This window comes from Melozone crissalis, unplaced genomic scaffold (genome assembly GCF_028551555.1).
Source record: "Melozone crissalis strain CALT ecotype California unplaced genomic scaffold, PUWL_Pcris_2 ptg000027l_1, whole genome shotgun sequence".
NCBI lineage: Eukaryota > Metazoa > Chordata > Aves > Passeriformes > Passerellidae > Melozone > Melozone crissalis.
This window is the reverse complement of record NW_026535805.1, coordinates 39780152-39806117: the sequence shown is the minus strand read 5'-3', so window position 1 is coordinate 39806117 and position 25966 is coordinate 39780152. Positions and strand designations below refer to the sequence as shown.

The following is a 25966-nucleotide window of genomic DNA, read 5'->3' as shown; positions in this document are numbered from 1 at the left end:
AAGTTCTGGCCTAATGGGGATGCCAAAGCCAAGGAACCAGAATAAATCTAATCCAAAGTAAAACCCCCAAAGCATGATGACAGTAGTTACAGCAACCCCAGCAACAACAACTTTCATCTACTCATCAGCATCTTTTGTGATTCACTACTTATTAATGCAGACAAAACCTAAAACTACATTTAAAAAAAATCTACACGCACTCAAAAGTATTTCAAAATGAAAAACAGTAAATGCAAACTCAAATGTGGTTCATGTCATTGTGAAAAGTAATTATAACTTCACAGTGCTATTCAGGAACATTCTGCATCCTTGTTGCATGCAAAATTGTCTCAAGTTGGGGAATTTAATTTAATTAAATTTATTGCCAATTACAAAAGTTTAATTACCAATTTGAGTACTGAGAAACAAGACAAAGAGTAAAACACCCAGCCAAAGAAAACTCTTTTCATCCCTTTTTGTCTGTCTCCACTTCAGGCACCTCTTTTTTCCCCTTTCTAATCCCTAGTCTCCTTAATTTTGACATTACATTACACTCAGTCCCCTTGGAAAGGCAGTGGAAGGGTGGGGCAGTAGAATGAGACTAGTGCATAGTGACTTGCTCTTTTTTACTCTTCTTTTTTCTTGCTCTTTTCAACTGCTTAATATGGATCCTCCACCAGCCAACATCCTTGGGGATTGCACCTGTCCAGCATGGATTCTTCCATTGTTTGCAACACGGACAGAAATGTACCATCATGTGTGTTTTGTTTTGCATGTCCTCGTGTATCTCCTGTCTTTCCCTTCAAGCCTACTCTGTTATTTCCCTAGTATTTCCATTTCTGCATTGTTTTGAATCTCTTGCATCACCTTCCTGCCTCCTTCTGTGTCTTCTTTCACATCTCCTCATTTCACATGACTCCTCGCATCCCTCCTCCTGTATCTTCACTTCCGTCCCGACAAGTTTTCCTTTGTATTTCTCCTCTGCTGTGATGTTTCCTGTCTCTAGTAGGCTCTGACCATTCTTAAGTCTGTTTTCTCAGAGGTGCCATAGTCTGGTTCCAGTTTCAGTTGTGCAGTTGCTCCATACTGCCCTTCAATGAGCTGCCTTGAAACAGCTGTGCCCAGCACAGGACATGCTCTCCTCCCTGCCCTGCAGCTCCCTAAAACCCCTAGCATTCATGCCACATACAGTTTTTAAGGTGGATAGGAATCTCAACCATAATGATCTATAGATCCCTGATTTCACATAAATGGACAAACAGCAATGGGCACTAGCACAAAAAAAAAAATCCCTTGTCATCAGTACTTGAAAAACAGAATTAGCTTTTTTATGCTTGCTCTTAAGAGCTACTTACACCTACATTAGTGTAAGTGACAGATGCATTCATTTCTCTTTAGAAACCAGATGCCATGACAATACATATGTGTTTTTTTAAGTATACCAGTTCCAGAATATGGGAAGACTATATTTCTGAAATTAATTAAATTTGACTTACCATAACAGAATCAAGTTTTTGTTTCACCTTCTGCATTCTCATTGATGCTCTTGCAACACTGACAAACTGATCTGCTGGAGACATCACTGAGTTTTTTTGTACAGGAATTTCAGAAAAACTGCCAATGAAGTGTGGCCCCCTTGGTGCAGCTGTGGTAAGTGATGAACTAAGATCTCTTACAAGTTCAGCTTCCTGTTGAGCAACTGTAGAAATAACCAATATTAATGTCTCAGGTGAAGTCTTACATTGCCATGGGGAAAAAAAAAATGGAAGGATCACAGTCATTTTGCCAGCCATGTCTTGAGTCAAATGCCATCAAAAACTGTACCAACAGTACTACAGGTAAAATCTGAAAGTGACATGAAAATTTCCATTTATTATTCCATTTTCCTCCTAACTCTTCTGATCACAATATCACACTTTCAGTTATTTGGTTTAGTAATCTCTCATACAGAACTGGTATTTTTGTATTGCTTATAAACAATAGTGTTCCTCATACAGAAATATGGCATTGGTGGGGGGGAAAGAGTGGGAAGAGAAAGGAATTTTTCAAAGGCAATAAAGTTGTAAAGCCTGCACTGAGTTCAAGCTGGTGACATTTCACATTTTTTTCCAGCCTAGTTCAAGTGAGTTTATGATGCCTGAGCAGTACTTCATAAGTTGACAGACATATTATCCAGGCACAGGACACAATGACTGACAAGTTGACTTTTGCAATTTTTTTGTACTATGGTCTCAAGCCAACAAAGGTTAGAAGAACTCTTTAAGAAAGTTCTGCCCAGGACATTAATAAAACTGTTGGTGTATCTAAAACACATGCTGTCAGTGTCTTAAAAATTGTGAGTGACTAAAATTAGTATTACTGTATGTTTAACTCTTTCAACACTGTGGCAGTATGACTATTTTCTGAATGAAAAAAAAGAGTGCTTTTAACCAAAAAAAGATAGTAACCAATAATACAAAAAAAAAAATACTACAATCTATGCAAAGTCTAATTATTAGAAGCTGGGCAGTAAGAAGACACAAATAACTACAACTGTGCTGTGTGGTCTCTAAATGTGTATGCCTATATATATATATATATATATATATATATATATATATACACATACATATATTTCAAACAACTACGTTAAGTTTTTTAGACTCACTGCTCATCAAAAAATTCTGAAGAAACCCTTCACCCCCAAAAATCATATTGTTTTTTACAATACCAATATCTTACTTAATTGAATATGGCACTGAATATTGATTGCAAAGTCATTCCACTTAATGTTCCTGTAAAAGTTAACCAATTCAATAGATAATCTACACTGAGATTTTATATGAGTAATCTTATTACTACATGTTACTTAAAAAGCCAGTACATAAAGACAGGATCAATTTTACAGATGTATGTCCCCTGCAAACATAATTAATACAAAAAAATTACTGCACAATTCATATTAATACATTAACTCCCTAGATGAAAATGTCCTTATATGAACACAACTATCAATAAAGCCTGTGAAGGACAATCTGAATTTTATTTCGTATACCAAAAATTGTAAGTTAGCATTTATTACTATCTCCTCTTCAATATAACATGGGGAATAAACATATCTCTGACATAATGACATCACAGCTGTAACAGCTACTTATCAGAAGTCTATACACTCTCATCAATTTCCATACAGCTCCTCAACATTATTTTGTATTTTGTAACATAGCTGGCACAGAATACTCAGATTCCAATTAAGCTACTAATTGGCTTTCCAAATAATTGTATTTTCTGGATTCATAATCTACCTTGATACTGCAAAAAGGGCTTTTGTATAATGCTGCCTATATATGATAAAGTGCTGCAAAAATCACACAGTGGGAAACACAAAAAAACTGAGGGACCTCTGGTGATTTTGGCTGGGCCAAAATGCTTGATGCTTAAAGCAGCATCACATAGAACAGGTAGTGCAGGATCATGTTCAATTCAGTTTTGGTATCTCCCAGAAAAAAAGATATGCACTATCATCAAATGGCTGTTTTCTTTTCCTCTCAAAAGAAGTACAAATACTAACAAATTGCTTCTAAAAATAAAATACAGGTGAGTACCAAGAAAATTTGTACTGTACCTTTATAATCATAAATGTATACAAGTATTGGATGGTTTTGACCAAAGGCACAGAAAGACACCATGTGCTCGTGTGGATGAAAGGCAACATCACGAAGGGGAGATGTGAAGGAGAGATCAGAATATATGGCCACCTGATCTCCTGCAGAAGTGAAGTAAGTTTATTAATGCCATGGAAAAATATTTGAAACATTCAATACAGCAGAATAACAGCTGGTTAAATCTTGTATTACCACAATGTTTGCAACTGTAAATAAATGTTCTTCAGTCAATTTCCTTATTGAAAAGTTGTATTTTGGCATAAGACAAATGAAATATTGCAAGCTTTTAAGTTATTCAGTAAGTCAGAAAAGTTAGTGCTGTTGCAAGAGCTGCAGGAAATGCCAGAGGAGGATGCACCAGGTTAGATGAGTTCTCTCGTTCTGATAAGCATGTTCTGGAAAGGTGGCGTTCCACAGTATTTGTTTGTGCTTGCATTGTACAAAGATAGGCATCTTAGCTGTGGATCTCAGCTATATAACACTGATAACAGGAGTGAAAGTTGAGGACAGGATTATTAAAAATATAAATAAAATTAGCTCTTCAGCTGATGGCACTATAAATGCAAATACAGTGTGGAAACAAAAGTCAAAATCTGATAAAAACATACGAATAACAAAGTTCCTCCTTCCTTTTCTTTTTGTACTTTTTAAAAAGTTTTCAGGCAAATTATGTAGCAACAGAGATTCAAGTTAACATAGTTGGAAACATGGAAAGAAATTCAAAGCAGAACTGTTAGTTATCCTGCCAGTTTCAAAATATTTACCTTTTTTTATTTTAAAATACTATATAAATTACAATTACAGACAGAATATAATGTCATCAAATCCAAAACGGTATTCTGCTACTTTCTGCTCTTATTTTCATCTCTTTTACCTCCTGTACAAGAAACTCTGCCCTACATCTTTGTCACATTTTTTCAGAAAGATTTTGGTAGCTATTTTGAAACTCCTTGGCTTGGGGACTAATTCACAGTGAAGTCTTATATACCACACACCAAAAATATTCAGTCTCTGACCACCCACCACAGAGATGAAGTGGTTCAGCACAAGAGCCTCATTCTCAAATCTAAACAACACAACAGAAAAACTTACCTGACCTAAAACATTTTTGTGCATTCCATCTTAAGATCCTCACCACATGTAAAGAGCTGCAGTACAAAAAAAGCTGAGGCCTCAGGTTCTCCAGTCATGCTGGATATTACAAATGTTACCCCTACTAATTTCCTCTAGAGAATTAAATCTCAGAGATTAATAACAGCTATTTAGAAGGTTGAGCTAAAGCTTCAGGATTTAAGAACATCTTACCAAAGTTTCATTCCATATCAAAAGTGTTTCGATAAACCTTAAAAAAATCTTTTCCCCCTCAGCTTTGACAATTTGGCTTAAGCCCATAAAATGATTAGTTACCTGTTTCTGGATTCCAAACATAAGCCTTTCCATCTTCACTTCCTGAAAACAGGAATGTACCACATGGTGTTAAGGTGCTGTGAATCTTTTCTCTGTAATTTGTGGCACCTACATATTTCTTTGTCGCCAAGCTAAAGAAAGTTTGCAAATATAGAAGATATATTCAGAATAGACAATGTAACTTCTTAATTCTCAGTTCCCCCTCTATTTCTCAGAAAAATCAGTAAACTTTGCATCCCAAATACATATGCAAGCACACACTTTTTGCAGAGTGAAGTATTTATTTACCCTTTATTTTCCCTAACCTTCACACTGCACCTGACAGTACAGATAAAAATGTACATCCTTGTCTTTCAGTAGAAAAAGGAAACCCTCAGATCTAGACAACAGATAGAGATGCAGTAATTTGCACTATCTTGATCCTGGGCTTTGCAAAAAAACAGGGAAATTAGCACTATTACACCAAGCTCGGTTAGAAAAGTTTTCATTATGCTTCTTGAGCTTGAATGATTAAACCTATGCAGCAGCACTCTTCAGACTAATGTCTCCTTGGTCAGAAAGTAGAACCAGCAGTAGAATCATCAAATTTCAGACAAAAATGCTGATTTACTATAAATGTTCGATATTATTTTTCACCTTAGGTATCCTAATCTTTTTTCAGTGAAACACTATTGGTCAGCACGGTAATAATGATCCACTGTCAAAGTCTGTTTGCATCAAGTAAGAGAGAATCCACAAAAGGATGGAAAGAAGATAAATCAGCTTGAAAGAGGCATAGCGTGGAAAAAGATGTCGAAGTTCAACATGGAGACTAACCCAGCAGCAGTACTACAATGCAGAATTTAAGGCAAGAAGAACAGCAATAGGCCACCATAGCCTCAAGGACAGAAGACAGCATTATTTCACATTTGCTACTGCAAAAACAATGAAAGTATGCTGGGAGAAGTACAGTGCATTTAATATTACAGGAAAATTATTTCAAACAATAGTCCAAATAAATATACCCTAGATGATCCAACAGTAATATTAACTCAAATAAGAGTTCCATATTAGCCCAAATAAGAGTTTTAGCTGTATGAATAAGAAAGATAGTATCTCTGAGATGTCATGAGAAGAGCCCTGCAAGATGTAAAACTAACCTTCATATGAAACCCTAAGGAGAGGGCTGAACTAAAACCAAATCCCTGATCACATACCTAAGTGACAGGACAGCAGTATTATCCAAAAAGATCAAAAAAAACAAGTTGAAAGAGGAAAGTTAAGAGCAACCAGCTGTCAATCAAAATGAATTGTGTTCATCTGTGACCTCCACCCCCTCTTTTCTCATGCAGGGAATGAACAGTTAATGCTGACGTGTAAAATTATCACTGCTGGGTATCTGACCCTGTGGTTTATTGATAGACTTAAAAGTCAATGGAACTGTGGGCTGTGGTCAAAGTAGAAGTCCTGGTGGTGTCCTCTCCACCCTTATTTTCCCAGGCTCTCCCTCATTTCTTCTCTTGGGCAGCTATCAGATAAATTTGATCAAAGAGTTGATAATAAAATGAAAATTAATCATTTGTATTTGTAGGCTAATTTTTAGTCGGATCAACTCACTGATCTGACTTACCCCACATCAGAAGACCTCTAGAAATGATAAAAAAGGAAAGCTAGGAATACACAGCCAAAGGTGTGGGAGATTGCAGGAGATTGTACATCCAATGGATAAATTTGCTTAAAATAATTGTGAAATTGCACCCCATATTAAACCTTTTCTTAAAGATTAATATGCATGCCCATGTTTCCCTCTCAAAATAAAACTTTCTGCACGTTTTAGAGGAGCAACAGAAGAACACTGGCCTAAAAAACGACAGGTTCCCTCTCTTAATCCAGCAATTTCATCCTTTGACTGAGTGGATAGTTCAGCTTCTAGCATGATCATTATATTTTATCAGTTACAGAAAAAGAGAAATGTGCACCGTAATACAGTAGAGTCCACAGCTAGCTCAAACATTCAATCCAGGACAATAACAGAACTGCTTAATTTCAAAATGACCTTCCAGATCATTACCTTTAACTGTTAACACAGCACTGTCCCATCCACTACCAAACCATATACCTAAGGGCCACATCTACACATCTACTAAATACCTCCAGGGGTTTTCTGTGTACTAAGGGGCAGAAAGAAACCTATCAAATTAAGGATGAAACATTTTAGAAAAGTTGTTCGTATCTTTAATGTGACTTTCCAGAACAGAATGTTCAAGTGCATCTTATCTACATTTGTAAGTGGTTGGTAAGAGACTCTGCTCACTCCCACCCAATTAAAGGACAAGAGGGAATGGCCATCAATTGAAATATAGCTAATTCTGTTTAAAAATAAGAAAAAAGTATTTTATTTTGAGGGTGAATGAACACTACAACATGTTGCTCACAGAAGCTGTAAAATATTCATCCTTCAAGATGTTAAAAATCCAATAGTATAAGGCTCTGACTAGCATGCTGTTGTGATTTGATTGTTGGGTTGAACTGGTCACCCTCCAAAATTAACCTCAAGTGAGTCTATAGTCCTCTTGCTTGCTATTTTCATTTGTCATTAAAAAAATCATGTTTATAACAATCATCATAAACTGCAAAACTATCTCACAGCCTGCTTAATAAACCATAAAAGGTACATCACTACATTTTTTAGCATTTATGATGATAATCATTTCCATTTCATTATCAAAATATCCTTCCCAGAGTCTTAAAAGTGCAAAACTACAACACAAATATTATCACTTCCAAGTTCTTTTCATGCCCAGATTGCATTTTAAAAGGGATTTCAATCTTTAGAAGACTAACATTGTATTCTTCATACCACTTTAGGCTCCCAAGGAATCTAGGAAATTTTAGATATTCTACTCTAAAAGACTTAGTCAATATCACCCAAAGACTTACTCAATATCACCCAAAATGTAACACAGCAGTGTTTTGAAACAATTTCCTAACCCTAACATTTCTATCCTTGATTATTAGGACATCTTTTTTCTCCCCAGCTACACAAACAATACCTTTGTGGTATTTTATTTCCCCATGTAAATTTTAAAACATAAAGGAAATACACGTTCGTCACCAAAAATACCAACATTCTGAGATCCATAATTCTCAGGGTACTGTCTTTGGCATGGATTAATAAACGCCTTCCATTTGGATGCACTTCCAAATGATTTACTGGTGTTCCTTTAATATCATTTTCTTTTATTTCCTACAGAAGAATGGAAAATACAGAAAATTATATAACTTTGTGATTTAAAACTCATGTTTTTATACATTATTGCCCATTTTTCTCTTGCATTACTATTTTGCTACTCAATTCATTTTATTTGGTTAAAGAAAAAGTTTGTTCCTATATTAAAGCATTACATCCTAGACATCAAATTTTACAACCATGAGGCAGATTCTGTTGTGACTGAATTTTCAAATTTCTGAATTTCTAAAAAAATTAAGCTGATGACAAAAATGCTGACTGAAAATCAGGGCTCTAAGGTATGAACAAATGTGTTTTTTAGGGCCTGTGGTCTATTTTATTTTTGTGTCTAGAGAACAAAGTATTTACCTGTTAAAAAAGTTTTATCAAACCTCAAGTATTTTCATGTTTTACATATATTAAAAAAATACAGAATCACAGAATTCTACAACATCCTTAGTTGCAAGGGCCCTGCTATGAACATCAAAGACAAACTCCTGGCCCTACACCGGACAGCCCCAAGAATCACACCATGTACCTTGACAGTCCAAATACTTGTGAATTTTCTCAGGCTTGGTGGTGTGATCACCTGCCTGGGAGCCTGCTCCAGTGACCAATCCAATTAAGTTGCGAAACAATTTTAAAAAATTAAGTCAGTGAATCACTGAATATTGTGTCAGTTCTTCTATGCCAATTTTTAAAGAAAATACACCTCTGCAGTTGAACAAAAGGTAATGTATCAAAAAAAATTAATTCAAATAAGATTACTAGATTTGGAACAGTACACATAAAAGTTACAATGCTAGTTAAGAAACCTGTTTACCTGATTGACCTTCCAGTGTTGAAAAAGGTGTGGAGAACTTCCTTTGACAGGTGTGTCCCAAACTATTATTAGTCCTGAACTATCTCCTGAGAACATGTGGTGTCCTGAGAAATAATGTCTTATGAGTAAAATACCACCCACAAGACAACACAGTAAATAAACAATCTTTTGTTCTCTCATTTTTGTGAATAGGCAAATACCAATTCTTCCATCTCTTTTGCTATAATATACTCATTGCAAATGCATTTTGCTCATATTGGATGACATAACCTGATACCATAAATCTGGATGTAGCATATACATTAAATAACTGAGGTGCAGAACATATCTTTAATTTTTTTCATTTTTATTCATATTCTAAAACCAGCAAAAAGTGAGCATTTACAGCTCAACAAGCTTCACATGATAGCTCAATGATTACATATACATTCATTAAGGGAACCTTGAACTAGAACAAATAATGTTTTCCAACACTTATTCTTTAAACACAAATATTTATTCTTTATAAAAGTACAGCTTTCCTCTTTGTAGTACCTACTCCAGTGACTAAAATGAACCACCTAACTACTAAGAATGTCACTAATACTAGAAAAGGTCGAGCTTTAACTTTCACCCATCTTCGACTCTTGCTCCACTAGATCATCTCAGTACAACCCTCACTTTCAGCTGTCAACCTATCTATTTACATGACTCACAGCGGTCAAACCTCTGTCCCTTTCTCTCCGTGTTTCCTATTCTCTGTCAATATTGAGAAGTTCATGACCTTCCCACTTCAGTTTAGAGCTAAAATTCTCACAATCTAATTACTACCACCTTGTTCTCTTTATCAATTGATTTGGGTTGAAAGGGACCTTAAAAATGATCTAGTTCTGACCTCCCTGAAACAGGGAGAGACACCTTCCACTAGAACAAAGCCCAGACCAACACGGCCTTGAACACCTTCAGGGACAGGGCATCCACAATTTCTCTGGGAAACCTGCCCCAATGTCTCAGCATTCTCCCAGTAAATAATTTTTTCCGAAGAAGAATACACCGTCTCCATGAAGTAAAGAAAACTAGTAGCACTCAAGATGGTTTTCAATTGGAAAGACAACTATTTGTAAAAGCAGTACTAACTACATACCTTCTTCATCAAAACAAAGTGTGTTGATGAAACTTTTATGGCCATCAAGCTCCTGTAGCAGTTGCCCATGGATTTCTTTCACATTTGCATTCCAGATTCTAATCACTGAGTCGTAACATCCTGTCACAACCAACGAGTCAGCAACTGGGTGGTACTTGGCAGTGTAGACAAATGAAGGATGAGGGAAAACTCTCACTGCAGATGCTGCCTTTGTTTCTATTTTCCACATTCTAAAAGGAAACAAAGTTAGAATTTCTACTGTACAAAGCAGTCACACACAGGTATAACTGATGCCCATATTTTTGGCTACTGGTTCTAGAGGCAAATGCTTGCAAACACTTAACAATACCTGTTTATCTCACCAATTTATTCCACCTCTATTTAATCCTTTAACATGGTACTTTCTAACAAGAATTAAGAAAAATTTACTACTTTACACAGTATTTGGTCTTCAAAGAAAATTAATTACTACTTACTCACTTAATGGATATATTTTTCATTTTCAAATACTCATAAAGAATTCCATGAACTGAATTGGTTTCCTTCTTTCAGGAGTTACAACCAAATTAAGCTCTTCTGGGTATAATTCATTTAAAACAATATTATAACAAGAAAAGCCACAGAGGAACATATAGGACAACTAAATAGAAATATAATCCCAGAAAATTTTGGAATAATAATTACCAGCCACACAGTGATCATGATCTCAAGAATGTTTACATCACATAACTTCACTTCTTACTATTAATCTACTTCCTATCCTTTGCCAACCACAGATGTAAAATCAGATTTTTGTTATTGTTTCTATTTGATGGTATGCATTTTCTTAGTGAGCCACCCCCAAAGATGAGTCCACAAAAAATAAAACAGTACCCAGATCACTAAATACAGGTAAGCAGGACATTACACACAGTATTCAGTTACAAAATGTTATTGAATGGTTTTAGTGGCACCCACTTCTGGTTAGGCAACCACATCTGGTGGCTGCTGAAGAATTCTAAGCTTACTCAGAGATGACTAAATTACAAAATTGCAACCCTTTAGAGTACAGCAATTAATCTGCAATTAGATGCAGAAAGGTCACAAGGAGTTTACCTATGTTTTAGAATGATTTTTATCTAACAAAATAAAACTGCATTGCTCACAAATAATGTGGAACTAAAGCCTGGGAAGGCTTGAGGATAACACAGAACACTGTATAAAGAAGAATTCACAGAAGTTCATGAATTTAACTTCATGTTAACTTAGAACTCAGTTTGAGATAATCCAAATAATAAACTGATAATTACTTTAAAGCAGTGGGGTGCTGAGACTTTTTGAGGAGCTGAAGGCAACTCACAACAAATACAGGAACTAATAACTCATACAGTGACTGCACAAAGTATAGAGAAAAGGAGGCAGACTACTGCAGTTTCAACTTGCTGCCACAAATTCAAGAATTGAAGAATAGCTCAGCCTTCTCATAGGCAACATAAATGACTGAAATTGATATTTATCTCAATATAAAAAATTCTTACATAATCCACTCCCAAATGAAAAAAAAACATGCTGAACTCTCAACACACTCCTTTTATGCCCACATACAAGCAGAAAAAAACCCCTAAAACTGTTCCACATACACAACATACCATTTAACAATTCTTCCAGCATTTCATTTATGCAACTGCCTGTACCATTACCGAGCTGCATAACAGGAATAATAGATAGGTCTGAAGGGCTTAAAAAACCTATAAAGCTCTATGAAAACCAATGAAATCGTTCACAATAAAATTGTACAGTGTCCCAATGATATTTCCATGTGTATCTACAGCTTTGAGGTTTTGGTTTTTAAGTCTGAGCAGATCAATATTTTAACATTAACAATGTAGGGAAGTACACTGTAATTGTAGGGGATTTGATTTAAGAAACAACAGCATCAAAATTAATTTACAGCAATTTAAGCTGAATTACTTTATTAAGTGGAAAAAACCAAAAGAACACCACCAACATACATATATGCAGTGTGGTAAATTTACACACATAACTTGAATCTTAAACTTTCAATTTCCTGCCTAGTGTTCAAATTTGCAAACTTAATACTGCATTCATAGTATGGCAATTTCCCCAGGAACAGAATATTGCAACTGTCTCGGTGTCTTCTCAAAATAACAGCTCTTTTGGTTTTTTACTTCACTGTAGATTTAGACACTAGGGTTTATGGAAAAGCTTTGGTTTCAAATACAAATATATTAGAAACAGTAAATACAGCATAAGTGATTAAACCAATCACAATTTTGGTATTATTTTAGTCACACAGTAACCAAATCTTTAATTAAAACATTATAGCACAGTTTGTAGTAAAACATTGAATTGGGACACTTTCTTTTCAATTTCTGATGGTATCTGCCAGCACATCTCATCATACTGACCTGACAGTGCCATCAGAGGAAGCAGTAAGAAGGTACTGATTGTCTTTTGACCAACAAAGATCATACACTATGTTAAGATGACCATAAAATTCTCTCAGGAACTGTCCAGAAGGAATTTCATACACTAGGTAATTAGAAATAGAAAAATAAAAGTTTTGTAAGCATTTGCAGTCAAACAGATGTACCTACTAGAGCCAAAGTTTAGTCTAATCTTAGGCTGATTTTCTGCTAGCATAAATCAACTCACTCTCTTTATCTTGTCATTTTGAGGCAACAGGATGAAATAATTGCTAGGTATGAACAGACAGCAAGCATCTACTTCCACCTAGTGGTTCACAGGTGCCACAAATGTCTTACCCCTTAAGAAACACCTTATTTGCATTAAATTATTAGAACCAGATTAGGATTATGTTGGGTTTCTTCAAATTTTGACAACTAATTGACCAATCTTAGAAATATTTTAACACTGAGATAATTTTATGGGGCTGTGTAATAAAGGAATCTAGATTTACTGTTCCTTGCATTTAAACACTTCTTTGTGTACTCTTAAAATTCTGCTCTCTCTAAATCTCAAAACTTTTATGCAAGGTTTAAGAACTATGCAGTTGAAGCTACTGTGATGAAGCAGTCAAAACTTTGAGTTACAAGGAATGTTTGTACTTAACTGACCTGGACCACAGAAGAGAGTGGCTTCCAGTAGTCTGTCTGGAAATGGTAACATTTCAGGATCTAACTTTCCAGACAGGTTAGAAGAAAAACTTTTAATATAAGTGTGTGAGGGGGATGCTTAAAGTGTTATTTCCCTTAAAAAACATTATCATCAGAAACTATGCTCTTTCTGCAAACTGACTGAGTATTTCCATTAGGCCTCTGGGCAGAAATGGTGTCATTTCATACTATTAAACTGTGTATATGTAACCATGTAGGAAAAGCCAATTCCAGCCCTATCAACACAGAAGGAGCATTTTCCTCAATACTCTTTAATGCACAGAACAATAGTCTAATCACAACTACAAATCAGAAACTCTAAAAAAGCACAATTTAAAAATTAGCTTCCCTTAATCTTTATTTCTAAATACATGGATTATAAGCAAAAAGCCAAAATGCATTTAAACTTACAAGCAATGGGATAGCCGTTCCTTCCTGCACATGCTGCTGCCAGCGTTCTCCCGTCATGAGAGAAGCGGATACAGAAGCAGCCCAGATCTCCAGCTCGCAGGGAAAACAGGGCCTTGTTGGGTATGCGGCAAGCCTGGCTTTTCAGGGAACAATTGGTAGGAATATTAACTACCCAATGCAGGGAACACACCCATAGCTCCTGACATGCACAAGCTCTAAAAGGCTAGTAACATCTTAATGGCATTGCAAAGTAAAATTCAAGGAATTATAAAGAGACAGTTTTGCAGCACAACCTAGGCCCCATGAATGTGCATCTCTTTCTGCCCCATTATTGCAAACAACTAGCATGTTTAAAAAACCTCAAAAAAACCCAAAACTGAAATAAATTCTTTAATATTAAGAAATGCTTCAAAATGTCTACCATCAGTCATGTAAGCTGTGGAGTTAGACTGTAAGTCAAGGTTGTTCAAGGAGCCTAAGCTCATCTTTTAGTACCAAATGACTGCAGTGTGAACTCAGAAACCCAACCACAGGCACTCAAACCTTTGGTCTTCTACCCAATAATTTCAAAATTCCTCATCTGTATTTAGATATTTGACTTTTAAAGACAGAACCAGAGATGAAACATCTCAAAAAACTGAACTGGTATTTTAGATCCCTTTCCTTTCTCCCAACATATTACCTCTTTTTGACCCAATGGCTTTTTCTCCAAAACTAAATTCAAAGTTTAAGGCGAAGGGCAATATCCATAGTAGCTACATGGTTCTTCCATGCAAACTCTTTCTTTTTTCATATTTTAAAAATGTCTTCAAAAACAAAAAGGAAAGTCAAGAAAATATATTTCTAATCAAGCTGAAGTCTGAGAACTGGCTTCGTGTCTTCTTATTCTTTCAAACTTTTAGCGAATTCTGCAGATAAAAATACCTGACTCTTCTGGTATAAAAATGGTTAAATCAACCATATTTACTAAGGTTAAACCTCCTCTACTATCTATGAGAATTTTTTACGTTTTGTTTAATATCTTTGTTAATTATTTCAGTTAATTACTTACTTCACAATACTTATAAAATATTTAAATTCTTTTCATTTAAAATTCAAAGAAAAATGCTTCACCTGTCCAGGCAATCTTGACCATTTAAATGGCTCCTTTTTCTCATCTAAAGAAGGTTCACATCCTTCTCTCTGGAGCTCAGACAGTGCTGTATTACTTTGCTCCTGTTGAACAGCTGCCATAGAGTGAAAAGAAGCACCAACCTTAAGGCAAACAAAACTAAGTATCAGGGAAAAAAAGATTTTTAAAGTGAACAATGTAATTTCTAAAAAGGCTAAAAGGTACCTTTAATTTAAATGTCTTGCATTTTTATATCTGGAATACAGAGACTGGAAAAGCGTAATACATGAAAACTGCATTGCAAAATATAATTTAAAGCAAACAGGAGTCAGAAAGCAATCCAAGCTTCCAAAGTTGTGTCAATCCAATGGTACCACAATTTTTCAAATGATCAATTATGTCCTATTTTTAGTAACTATCAAGGTCAGTGAAAATTAGAATTACTCCACTACTGTATTGTATTGTACTACTGATAGGGTGCACATCTCACCAGGCTTCCACAGACCACCCTTCAGAGTACAAAAGTGAGCACAAGGTATTATTACAGCTCTAAATACAAACAGGAAATTATATAACAGAACAATATTGTACTTGCATCAGAGAAAAGAAAACACCATATTTCTCTTGAATGCCCATCTCAGCACATAGCAGCGTAAGCCTATTTTACAAGTAGCTTTCATTCATGAAAAACATACAGCTCACTACAGCTAGAGGGTGCAGGGAAGCAAAGAGAAGTAACTTGCATCTTTTCCTCAAAGAACTTTTACACCTGCATGAGTTCAGTTACTTTAAAATGGCATTTCTGCTAAGAAGAAGAAATGTTAATCTTCAAGAAAGTACTCTGAAAGTTTTCAGACTGCCAGTGGCAAAATATTCAAAGTTATAGGTAGAAAAGTATGCCTATTTTTCAAAGATAACTTTGAAGGGCTGAGTTTGAAACACCTATCTTGAGATGTAACATTCTTATTATATATTTCCTATACTGCATGTAAGCACAGCTTTTATATACATGCCTACAAACACAGACTCACATGCTCTACCTAGGTATTAGCTCCGAGAGAAAAGTCTGCATATTTGCAAATACATTTATATACTGTATACTAACTTACATGATCTGGCAGTTTCAGGCCTTTTACAGTTATGTATAAGGTTGATGGGTAACGATTTCTAGGACATTTTGCCCACCAGTCATAAACCTCAACAACATTTGAATGTGACTTGGTCCTTGAAGGTGGGTAATATAATTGTAGACGAAGTTTTCCACCAACGTTTAGAACTCCATTTGCACCGACAAGCTGGAAGGGTGATTAAAAAGAGGAAGAAAGATGAACACAAAAGTAATTGATAATATCTAATATCTAACCTAACAGTATAAACTCTTGAAATCACTTCTCATTGCAGAAATACACTAACTCTAAAAGTGATAATGAACTAAGCATGTATTTAATCCTCGCAGGACCAAATAATGAGGATTAAATCTTAGATGGCAGCCTAGTTGCAAAAGAGGCTTCACAGCAGTAATAACTTGAAAGTGGGAAGACCTCTGCAGTACTTATTTTCTTTTTTTTTTTTAGCTACTACTTGCTAAAAACAACCAAATCTCAAAGGACTGCCAATCCACAAACAGCTGCTTCCAAATCTGTCCTCTTTGAATGGAGCAATGAAGGGCATTGGGTAAGGCTGTGGTTTAGAGCAGAAGATACAGCAGTGCAGTAACCTCTCCAACTCCAGAGGAGACAGAGTCACCGCTACTGAACTGAAGAATAACAGAACTGAATAACTGCCATTAACACTGGTCAGTCTTGAATGGAGACATTTCCACTCTGGCTGATACAGATAAAAGGATAATGCAGGCAGATGTAGTAAGAATGAAGAATAGGCAACTATTTTATTCATAATTATGAGCTGAAAATTTATTTTTCCCTCTGCTCAGGAGAAGGCTGTACTGAATGCCTGGATGCACAGTTCCTACCAGCTCTGGTAACAGACACAGGATAGCAGACCCCTGATTCCAGTAGATTTCTCTTGGTCAGAGTTCAGAGGAATCTCTGTATTGAATTGCTATGGAGGCACCCATCCCTTCACCCACACTGGCAGTCCATTATCTTCTCCTGTATTTCTCCCATTTCCTCTATGTTGTGGACTGCTCAATGATTGTCAACAGGGGGAGTGTAAATAAACAATCCTCAGGAAAACTGAAGTTTGTCAGCTCTCAAAGAACTAATTGACACATTCAAGTTTCTCTCAAAAGGGTAGAAAGGTACACATGTGCTGGCTAAATCACCCATATCTCACATTTGGCACATTTGTATCTCAATTGCCACAGCACTTCAAACTCTGCAACTGAAAATGAAAAGCATCCTATATTTAAGTTAGTGAGTCTTTTCAAAGACTGGACAACTGAAAATGTCACTAGAATACAGAACAGCTGAGGCACAGAAATTAGTGGATTTGTCATTTTCTTCACATTCACATAAATGCAAAGAAAACCCTAAAAGAAAACAACTTTCTGTACTTTATGAAAAAAGTACAAAAAAAATCTTACACCTTCTACACTTTCTTGAAAAAGACATATACTTTAATGTCAAGCCTGTGGCTGTGTTGATTTCATGGAGTGGAAGATGAGGAAAATGGGAGAACAGCACACAAGGGTTTTTTTCTTCCATCTCTGTTGCTGAAAATATTTTAAAATGCTTTCCTCCTTAGTATTGTTAGAAATTTTCAGATAAAAATATTTATGATTTTTTTTTCTTAATTTAAATATTTACAGTACCTTTAGAAATGCCCAACAAATTTTTCGGTAACGACCTTCCTGAATTTTTACATCAGAGCTGGCTCTCACTTGGTGCATACTTGGAGAATCAAGGACCTAGAAGTATCAGCAGGAATATAAATGTATTTCTAATGGATGTATACTTCATGGTAAATAATAATAAACTACTGAAAATATTCACGGTCAATTCATTAAATTAAACATATTTAAATTTTAAGAAATTACAAAACCAGTGTTTCTTCCACACAAGTATGAAATTAGAAATAACAGGTCCTTATGCATTTACCTGATGACTATTTATAAGCTCCATTAAAAAAGAAGTCTAGTCTTAAAAAAACTTATTCTTTCTCCTCTTACATCTCAATAAGAGATAAAAAACAATAATGTGTAATTTTCTTAATAATTCAGAAATCATTAGGATCACAAATCTGACAGCTAAAACCAGCTGCATATTAATCTAGATGGGAAATGGCAGTCAAAAAGTTAGTTTTTCTTTCTTAGCTTTATCAGTTTTGTCATTGAATCAGTCATAGAACAATTTGGGTCAGAAGGAGCCTTCAAAGACCACAGAGTTCTGAGCCATGGGCTTGGACATCTTTCACTAGATGAGGCTGCTCAAAGTCACGTTTAACCTGGCCTTGAACACTTCCAGGGATGCCGACAAGTCTTCATTTTTGTGTCAGGGACCTGAATTTTCCCGTATTTCACTACACTGGGAAGTTTATGTGATATACAAAAAACCCTTAGAATAATACTTGTTTCAAATTTGTATTTCATAAACCACACTGAACTCATATAGCTTTTTTTCAGTGGAATCATACTTTTGGTTCCAACATTATTTCCATGAAGAATCTTTACATACAAATGTAATTAGTTTTTTGTTAAGCAATTAAGCATTCTTAATTATATAAATATGTTCATTTACAAGCATCACAAAACATTAAGAAACATATGGCAATAAATTATATTCCATCTATTCAAAATAGGAAAAAAACAAGGAACAAAAAATATTTATTGTATTAGGTTTCCATTTTTATGTTAACTCTACAGAATCTCCCTGTACAAATATTGAAATGCCTAAGCTAAAAATTATGTTGAATATATGATTTTTTCCTTTAAACATAATTGTATTGGAGGACAAATTAATAATTACTTCATGAAAACTGGGACAGTAGGGTGTGTAAAATGTTAATGGAAACAATGTAATGGTTTGCTCATTGGTACAATGAGGTGCTGCTACACACAGACAAATTCTACCTTTGATTTTCTTGTTCTTACACCTCTTTTCAGATTTCAAGAATGCAAAAAGAATGATATCCATCATAGCTTACCAGCCTTCCCCAGAAGTTTAAGGGCTGATTTTGGAAAAAAGTTTTGTACTCCTTGTTACCATTAAAACAGGCTCCTTTCCTATAAAAACCCCCACTTTTGGTATCTCCACTTAACTTTCTACCTTAGAGCTATGCTATTAACCCAATTTAACTGAAATAAAAGACCAATTGAGTCAAACAGATACTGTTGAAAAACAAACCAAAACGCAGAATGTGCATAAATCAGATGCAAAATATTTCATCTTACCTCAAAAAATAGGATAACCTGAGGGTTTTCTTCAGTGTTTTGAAGAAAATAAGTAAAACGCTCATTAAATACTACTTGCTCTTCCCATTCTGGAACTGTTGATTTAGACTTTCTAAAGTCACATGGTTGTGTCATTATAGGAAGAATGTGCTCTATTTCTCCTTGTTCATAAGATGAATCTACCTTCTTGCTGTTTGAAGATTTCCAAAGAATTACAATTATTAGAGCATTTAAAAAACAACCTTTAACAAAACAGTATTTTCAATTACTGAAAGCTAACAAACATATAAGATACTATTTGTCTGATTCTAGAAAAAAATTTCTAAACCCACAGAAAATTTAAGACTATTTGGAATGCATGTAGAAAAACTACAGGGTGAAGTTGGGAGTCCTAACAATTAAGTTACTGTTAGCAAATTAATGCATGATGATCATGGTGGAGTCTACTGCTTAAGGCCCATTAAAACTTGGTTTCAGGAAAATTATGGATAATGACAGTGGAAACAAGCAACTGAAGTAATTAAGAAAATAAAAAACTATACTTTATTTAAGGATTTGAAAAGTTCTTAATATAAAAGGCACACATACTACAAGAATTTTGTTTACATGTTCTTGGCTTTTACATATTTCTGGCACTTCAGAAATTTTGTCTCTGGGAAGAATACAGAATGAACGATGTTGGAAATATCACAGATTCACAGAATATGCTGAGTTGGAAGGGACCTACAAGGATCATCAAGTCCAACTCCTTGCCCTGCACAGCAGCATCCCCAAGAGTCACACCACGTGCCTGAGAGCATTGTCCAAACACTTGAACTCTGTCAGGTTTGGTGCTGTGATCACTGCCCTGGGGAGCCTCAAGAGCAATACAGCAGTGCAGAGCATTTAGATGTGCCAAAAGGAAAAGAAAAATATCACCCTCATTTGTGATATTTCATGGTATGTATATATATATATATATCCCCTTGTTTTCATTTTCATATTTAATTTTGTAGGGAAGAGTATACCTATTTATTGTATTCAGTGATAACAGAAACAGTTTATTAAATGTCACCTATAATCCTTCTTCACATATAAGCCACTTCTCTGATCAACAACATGGATTTTGACCACAGGATGAGACACCAAGTGATCAATTTTAAGTTGATCCGATCGATGGATATAAACTCCCAAAACAAGATCATCGCCAAAACCAAATTTAGACTGAGTTGAAATTTCTGAATTCTTCATTTCCTCATCATTTTCTGCAGCAACTTCCGTGGTCTCTTCTAGAAATTGGAGCAAAGTAAACAAACTGTCACTAGTGGAACATAGTAACTTCTGTCTCAACTCAAAGCTACTTACAGTAAATGAATTTTCAAGATTTTAGACTGATTTATCAAATAAACATCCTCACAAATAAGCCTCAAAATTGGAAGAACAGAGGTACAATTGAGTACCCTAAGAAATATAAGTAACTCAAACAGCTCAATCACTTTTCTGCTACTACTATGGACAAGTATTTCTGTAGCAGCACAAAAAAAAAGCACAGCTAAGTAGGTACAGTATTATAACATTTTGTGGGCAGACCTTTTCTGCTTTTCTTCTTAACCTTCTTGGCTTTAGGTTTCTGCTTTTCCGTGCTTCCCTCCAGTTTCTGTTCTTCTGATGTAAATAATCTTTCAGGTGACGGACTTTCATTGCCACCTGCTTCTCGATGATGATGCTGCAGCTCAGAAAGGGACATTGCACTGCAAGGTAATGGATCACTGTCAGCAACTGCAGTCCACTGCATATATTGATACAATTACTCATTGCCATTGTTAATCCATTTGAAATTCTCCAACTCATCACCTGTGTATCTTGAAAACATAACAGCCCCCAGCCCCATTAGTGTCTTGCCTTCTTCAGGGCTCTCCCCTCTTCCTTTCCCCCTAATTTCCAGTCAATTGCAGAAGCATTTATGTGAAGAGTTAAACAAATACCTTTTTGCTGGATCACAGCCATCACTTATCACTAAAAAAACATCATGCACAAAACTATCTTACGTTAGTTAAGAGTGAATTCCACAGTAAACAAACATCAAATAGCAATGAAGAATATTTTAAAAAGAAGTTAAAAAGAAGCCATGAGCTAAATATTAATCATGACAGCCTTCTGAGGAAGGATTTAGTACTATTTTTTCACAACAGAATCATCCAGTTAATCACTTAGAAAATATGAACAATTTATCAGAAAGCTGCTGCCTATGTTAAAATGAAACCTGTTGTGTAAAATTCACAGTTTGTCATGTTACCTTGTTTCAGCTTCACTCAAAACTGCTCGCTCTTTCTTCTTTTTCTTCTTTTTACCCACTTCATTATTCAGTGCAACTTCATGCCTTTGAACAGTAGAGGTAGATTCAGACATCTGTTCTTTAAGTTTCTTTCTCATTTTCGTTTTAATTGCATTTGCCTCTTCCTCAGCCACATGCAGCTGATAGGCTTGAATTAGCTGCTCTTCCTCTTCTAATTCAGTTACATTTCTCACTTCAGTCAAGGAATTTTTGATCTTTCTATCACCTTCTTGATCAGGTACATCTGTTTGTGATTTACTTTTTGTTTTCTTCTTTGGAAAATCATTAGTCTTTTCTTCAAAACACCCCAATTTAGCTTCATATAAATCTTCCTCCTCATTAAATTGTTCTTGTAACAGTGATTTCTTTTTCTTCCTGTTTGACTTTGGCTGCTTGTTCTCTTCTCCACTAACAACATCATTGTTTATTTTCTTTGCAATTGACGCTTTCTCTCTTAATTTATTTTTTGTAAATCTTGGGCTCTCTTCTTCAGGATTATATGTGTTGTTTATAATTGCTTCATCATTCACACTTTCCTTAGACAGATCAATATTATTTCTAAAGGTATCAAGCTATAAATGAAAAGAACATAAAACATATTTTTACTAAAAATCATGTTCCAAGGATAAACACTGCACTTCATGTCATTCTTTCAGCAACATTACTCAAAGTAAAATTAAATCAAAGATCTAGTTATTTTGTTGTTTCAATTTGACAAGCAACAGATTGAAAGTCAACAGAAAGTTCACACTAGAAAAAACATTTGGTATTTGGGCACCTCATCCTCAATGTTACACTACGTTTTCATATGACTTTTACACATATCCAGTACAAAGAGAAAATCAAAAAGTCTACTCCATAAACAGATGCTAGTGTTTTACACTGTGAAAGATGGGAAGACTTCATGCACCACAAAAACAAATACTTTCATCCACTGAAAATCCAAGGTAGAGACAGATTTCAGGCTCAGTTGTTTGCAGTCTCTTATACTGAAAGCCACTTGTCAGAACTAAATTTCAGCTGATGCATTTGTTTAAGCACTTCTTGACTGTTTTATAAAAAACATTGTAAACTTTCCTCTCTTCTTCAAGTTTCTATTTCTGGTTACTAAAGGCTATAGTGCCACTTCCCAGCCTCCCTGGATATGTTCAAGGTCAGGTTGAAAGGAGCTCTGAGCATCCTGATCTAATTCAAGATATTCCTGATCATGGCAGGGCACTTGGGTTAGATCACCTTTAAGGTTCCTTTCAATCCAAACTATGATTCCACGACAATCCCAAAGATCACAGCAAGTAACTGAGGTCTAATTCTGTCAGGTCAACATGGAGATCGCTGTTCTTTGATATAATTTCTATAAAGTCACTGAGGTTCATTTACGCTGTTGTCTTACAGAAATCTCTCTTAGAGCTTCAACATGAATCATTAGAAAGGGCTTTCAAACACAACAAAAGCAAATTTAAAAGTTCGGAGAAAATATACATATCTGCCTACAAAGCTTTATTTGCCAACACCTTCTTCCTCAATAAACACAGACATTGTTCCCTTCTAGTGAGGATACAACTCCCAGTCATAGAATCATGTTTGTCTCAAATACTTGTAAAAATGTGTATTAAATATGAAAAAATTGTCCTTTGATTTTCACCTTATATGTGCTTAAAGAAACCACTAACATCACATTTGTTTGTAAGCCAATGATTCAAGAGGACGGGGAAAATTTCATAGAAATAACTTGAAATACAGAACAGAGTTAAGGAAAAGAGAAGAATTAAAGAGCAAGCTTTGTATAAACTAAGAAAAACCCCAGAATGGAATAATGTTCCTAACAGATTGTTCACTTCCTTATCTTTATTTCTGTGAATAACTTTAACTGTAGAGTATGAGAAATGAAGATTAAAACACACTGACAATTAAAACCCAATAGTGGCCAATAACTAAGGTCTTGCTGATTTTTGTATTTGATAAAATATCAATCCACTAAGTGCAAGTAGCAGGATTATTTGAGAAATCCTAAACAAAAAGCCCTCATCTATGACCTGGTAAAGAGTTTCTAAAGTAACTCTGATACTCAAGATTAATCTCCCTAAAGGAATCTACCTGATGCAAAAGCTGGCTTGAAACACTTACTAGAACTTGCTATTTATTATTGCCTACAAACAAAAAATCATAGATTCATAGAATCAGTCAGGTTGGAAAAGACTTCTAAAATCAAGTCCAACCATTAACCCAGCACCCCTAAACCATATCCCCATGTTCACATGCCTTTTGAACAGCTCTAGGGATGGTACCCCCATAATTTCCTTGGGCAGCCAATGTCTAACTATCCCTCCAAAGGAAAAATTTTTCCTAATATCTAAACCTCTTCTAGCACAACTTGAGGCCATTTCCCTATAATGAAAACACACCACAATCTCAAACTACAGCAAATTTACAGGAACATTAATAGATAGTGCAGACAGCACAAAGCTGCTTCAGCAGTTCAAACATAAATTCCTCAGATAAATAGCCTGTACAATCTCAATTCAGGCCAGCTTTCCCACATGCTATAATTACATGACATAATTAAACATAGAGGAAAGATGCAAAGAAGTTACAAAACAATAAAGTAAAAGGCAAGAGGTTCATAAAAACCTTCAGATTAGGATTCTGGCCAGGAGGGAATACTGGTATAAATTCTCTGAAACACGTGACTGAGAGATATTAACTAAGAGCAATCAATACATAAACACTGAACTAAATTAGAGGAAGGAGTTAGGGTGGAAAAGCAGCTCAGTAAGACAGGCCTCTCCAGAGTAACTCCAGAGGACTGGTGACCTGAACCTGGCTTTCTCAGCTTAAAATATGGAACAAATAAGAAGGCTTTGTTTCACAACTGCTATGTGGCCACATTACACCAGGGCAGAGGAAGCACTCCCCCCTGGAAACAGCCTTGCTTGCACTACTGGCTTGGGAGGACCAGGGAATGGATGCCAGCCAAGGGGCACACGCATGGGCTGACACTCAAGGCTCACACCACAATTAAAAAATTAGTCAATCAGAGGTCACATGACTGCCATTTATGCCCCAGAGCTGTCAGCAGGGACAACGCCTTTCCACAAGGACTTACACCTTTCCACAAGGACTTCTCAAACATGCATGAGTGAAAGCTGGCATTGTAGAGTGAGTTTGTCATGGGTGTTTGAAACTTGTGCAACCTGATTTACCGAGGTACCTGAATTTCTGCCCTTAATCACACCTTGAAAAATTGGGGATGGACACTGCCAGTCCACTGAAGCGCTGATATGCTGTCATTATATCACAGGGGCTCCATACAGTCATCTCCTTACCACAGAAGTTTCACACCTTCTTGGTGTTTCTCATGGACAGCTCCTCAGAGCACTGACTCTTTCTTCTTCGCAAAGTAGCCAACCAACTCCAGTTCCCTTCTCAACCAGCCACCCCACTCTTTTATAGCACTCTTCTTCTCATTGGTTACAGCTGTATAAGTCAGACAGCCTTTACAGACCTGTTAAAGTCAGGCCTGTTCCTAATCTTTGATGATTGTCCCAGCTGCAACTCCTTAGGGGTAAGATTACTTTCTACACTATCTTTATTTTCTTATATTCTATCCCCCCACACAGATATGTACTGGTTATAAAAGACCCTTAACCTACAGCTAGATTGTTACTGAATGTACTTGTGATGATGGCTTGTCAGGTGGGATGTTTAAGAAAATCTTAATGTACTAAGAAACCAATTTTACTGCCAGTGCTTGTGTAAGGCTATAAAATATAGACACTCAAAGCTAGAACTTTAATTTACAGATAAAATTATGAGCTTGGAATTTTTCCACCAAATTTTAACAGAAAACATTGAGAAAATGTGTGGATCAATTATATAGTCAACTATTATCAGTTCTCCTTTTTTATGCACAAGAAACAAAGGGGTAAAATCCAGTGGAAATCTCAACAATTATTCAGTGCCTTTCAGCCTACAAGCCAGATAAACCTGCTGCAGCCCTGCCTGGAACACAAAACCCAAGTTACCAATGCCTGTCCATCCCAATATTGTAATCTGATCAGATTACAGTCTAAGAAAGAAAATTTTGCCTCCATAGAGTGATCTAACATTTTCATCTGGTAAAAAGTTTTTAAACATCCTCTCTTCAACCACAGAATTTAGATTGAATGAAATAAATTCATTAATTTTCATGATGACTTTAGACAGATTAATGTACCTGGACATTCCCTGATCTGTGGCTTGCCTCACTCTAACAAGTTGTAACAGGAGCTACAATTGGTAAAAAATAAATATAGTAGCTGCCCTAGAAGGGACACTAGCCAATTCACTTTCTAAATGTGTCTCAATAGCTTGTTTTTTCCACAATGCCTTTAGGTTTCACACCCACTGCCCCCAGTAGCTATTTACTGAACAGCAAAGCAGAGCTTTCACTGGCCACAGCTGATGTGTATTTCCATCTCCATTAGAAGCTCTTCATTCCCA

General features: G+C 35.7%; 1 protein-coding gene across 2 annotated transcripts in view; it reads right to left on the bottom strand.

The window, feature by feature from the left end:
- AHI1 (Abelson helper integration site 1) overlaps positions 1-25966 on the bottom strand; it is an 85480-nt gene that overhangs the window by 52173 nt on the left and 7341 nt on the right. For both annotated transcript variants that reach the window (XM_054280136.1, XM_054280135.1), the window contains exons 4-18: positions 21449-22059; positions 20743-20903; positions 20228-20441; positions 19174-19363; positions 17596-17691; positions 15932-16117; positions 14825-14965; positions 13712-13844; positions 12593-12716; positions 10185-10414; positions 9062-9165; positions 8138-8256; positions 5031-5161; positions 3584-3724; positions 1476-1678 (exon numbers count right to left, since the gene is read on the bottom strand). In XM_054280136.1, coding sequence (XP_054136111.1) covers positions 1476-1678; positions 3584-3724; positions 5031-5161; positions 8138-8256; positions 9062-9165; positions 10185-10414; positions 12593-12716; positions 13712-13844; positions 14825-14965; positions 15932-16117; positions 17596-17691; positions 19174-19363; positions 20228-20441; positions 20743-20903; positions 21449-22059 — 2784 coding nt within the window. The remainder of the gene's footprint in view (positions 1-1475; positions 1679-3583; positions 3725-5030; positions 5162-8137; positions 8257-9061; positions 9166-10184; positions 10415-12592; positions 12717-13711; positions 13845-14824; positions 14966-15931; positions 16118-17595; positions 17692-19173; positions 19364-20227; positions 20442-20742; positions 20904-21448; positions 22060-25966) is intronic.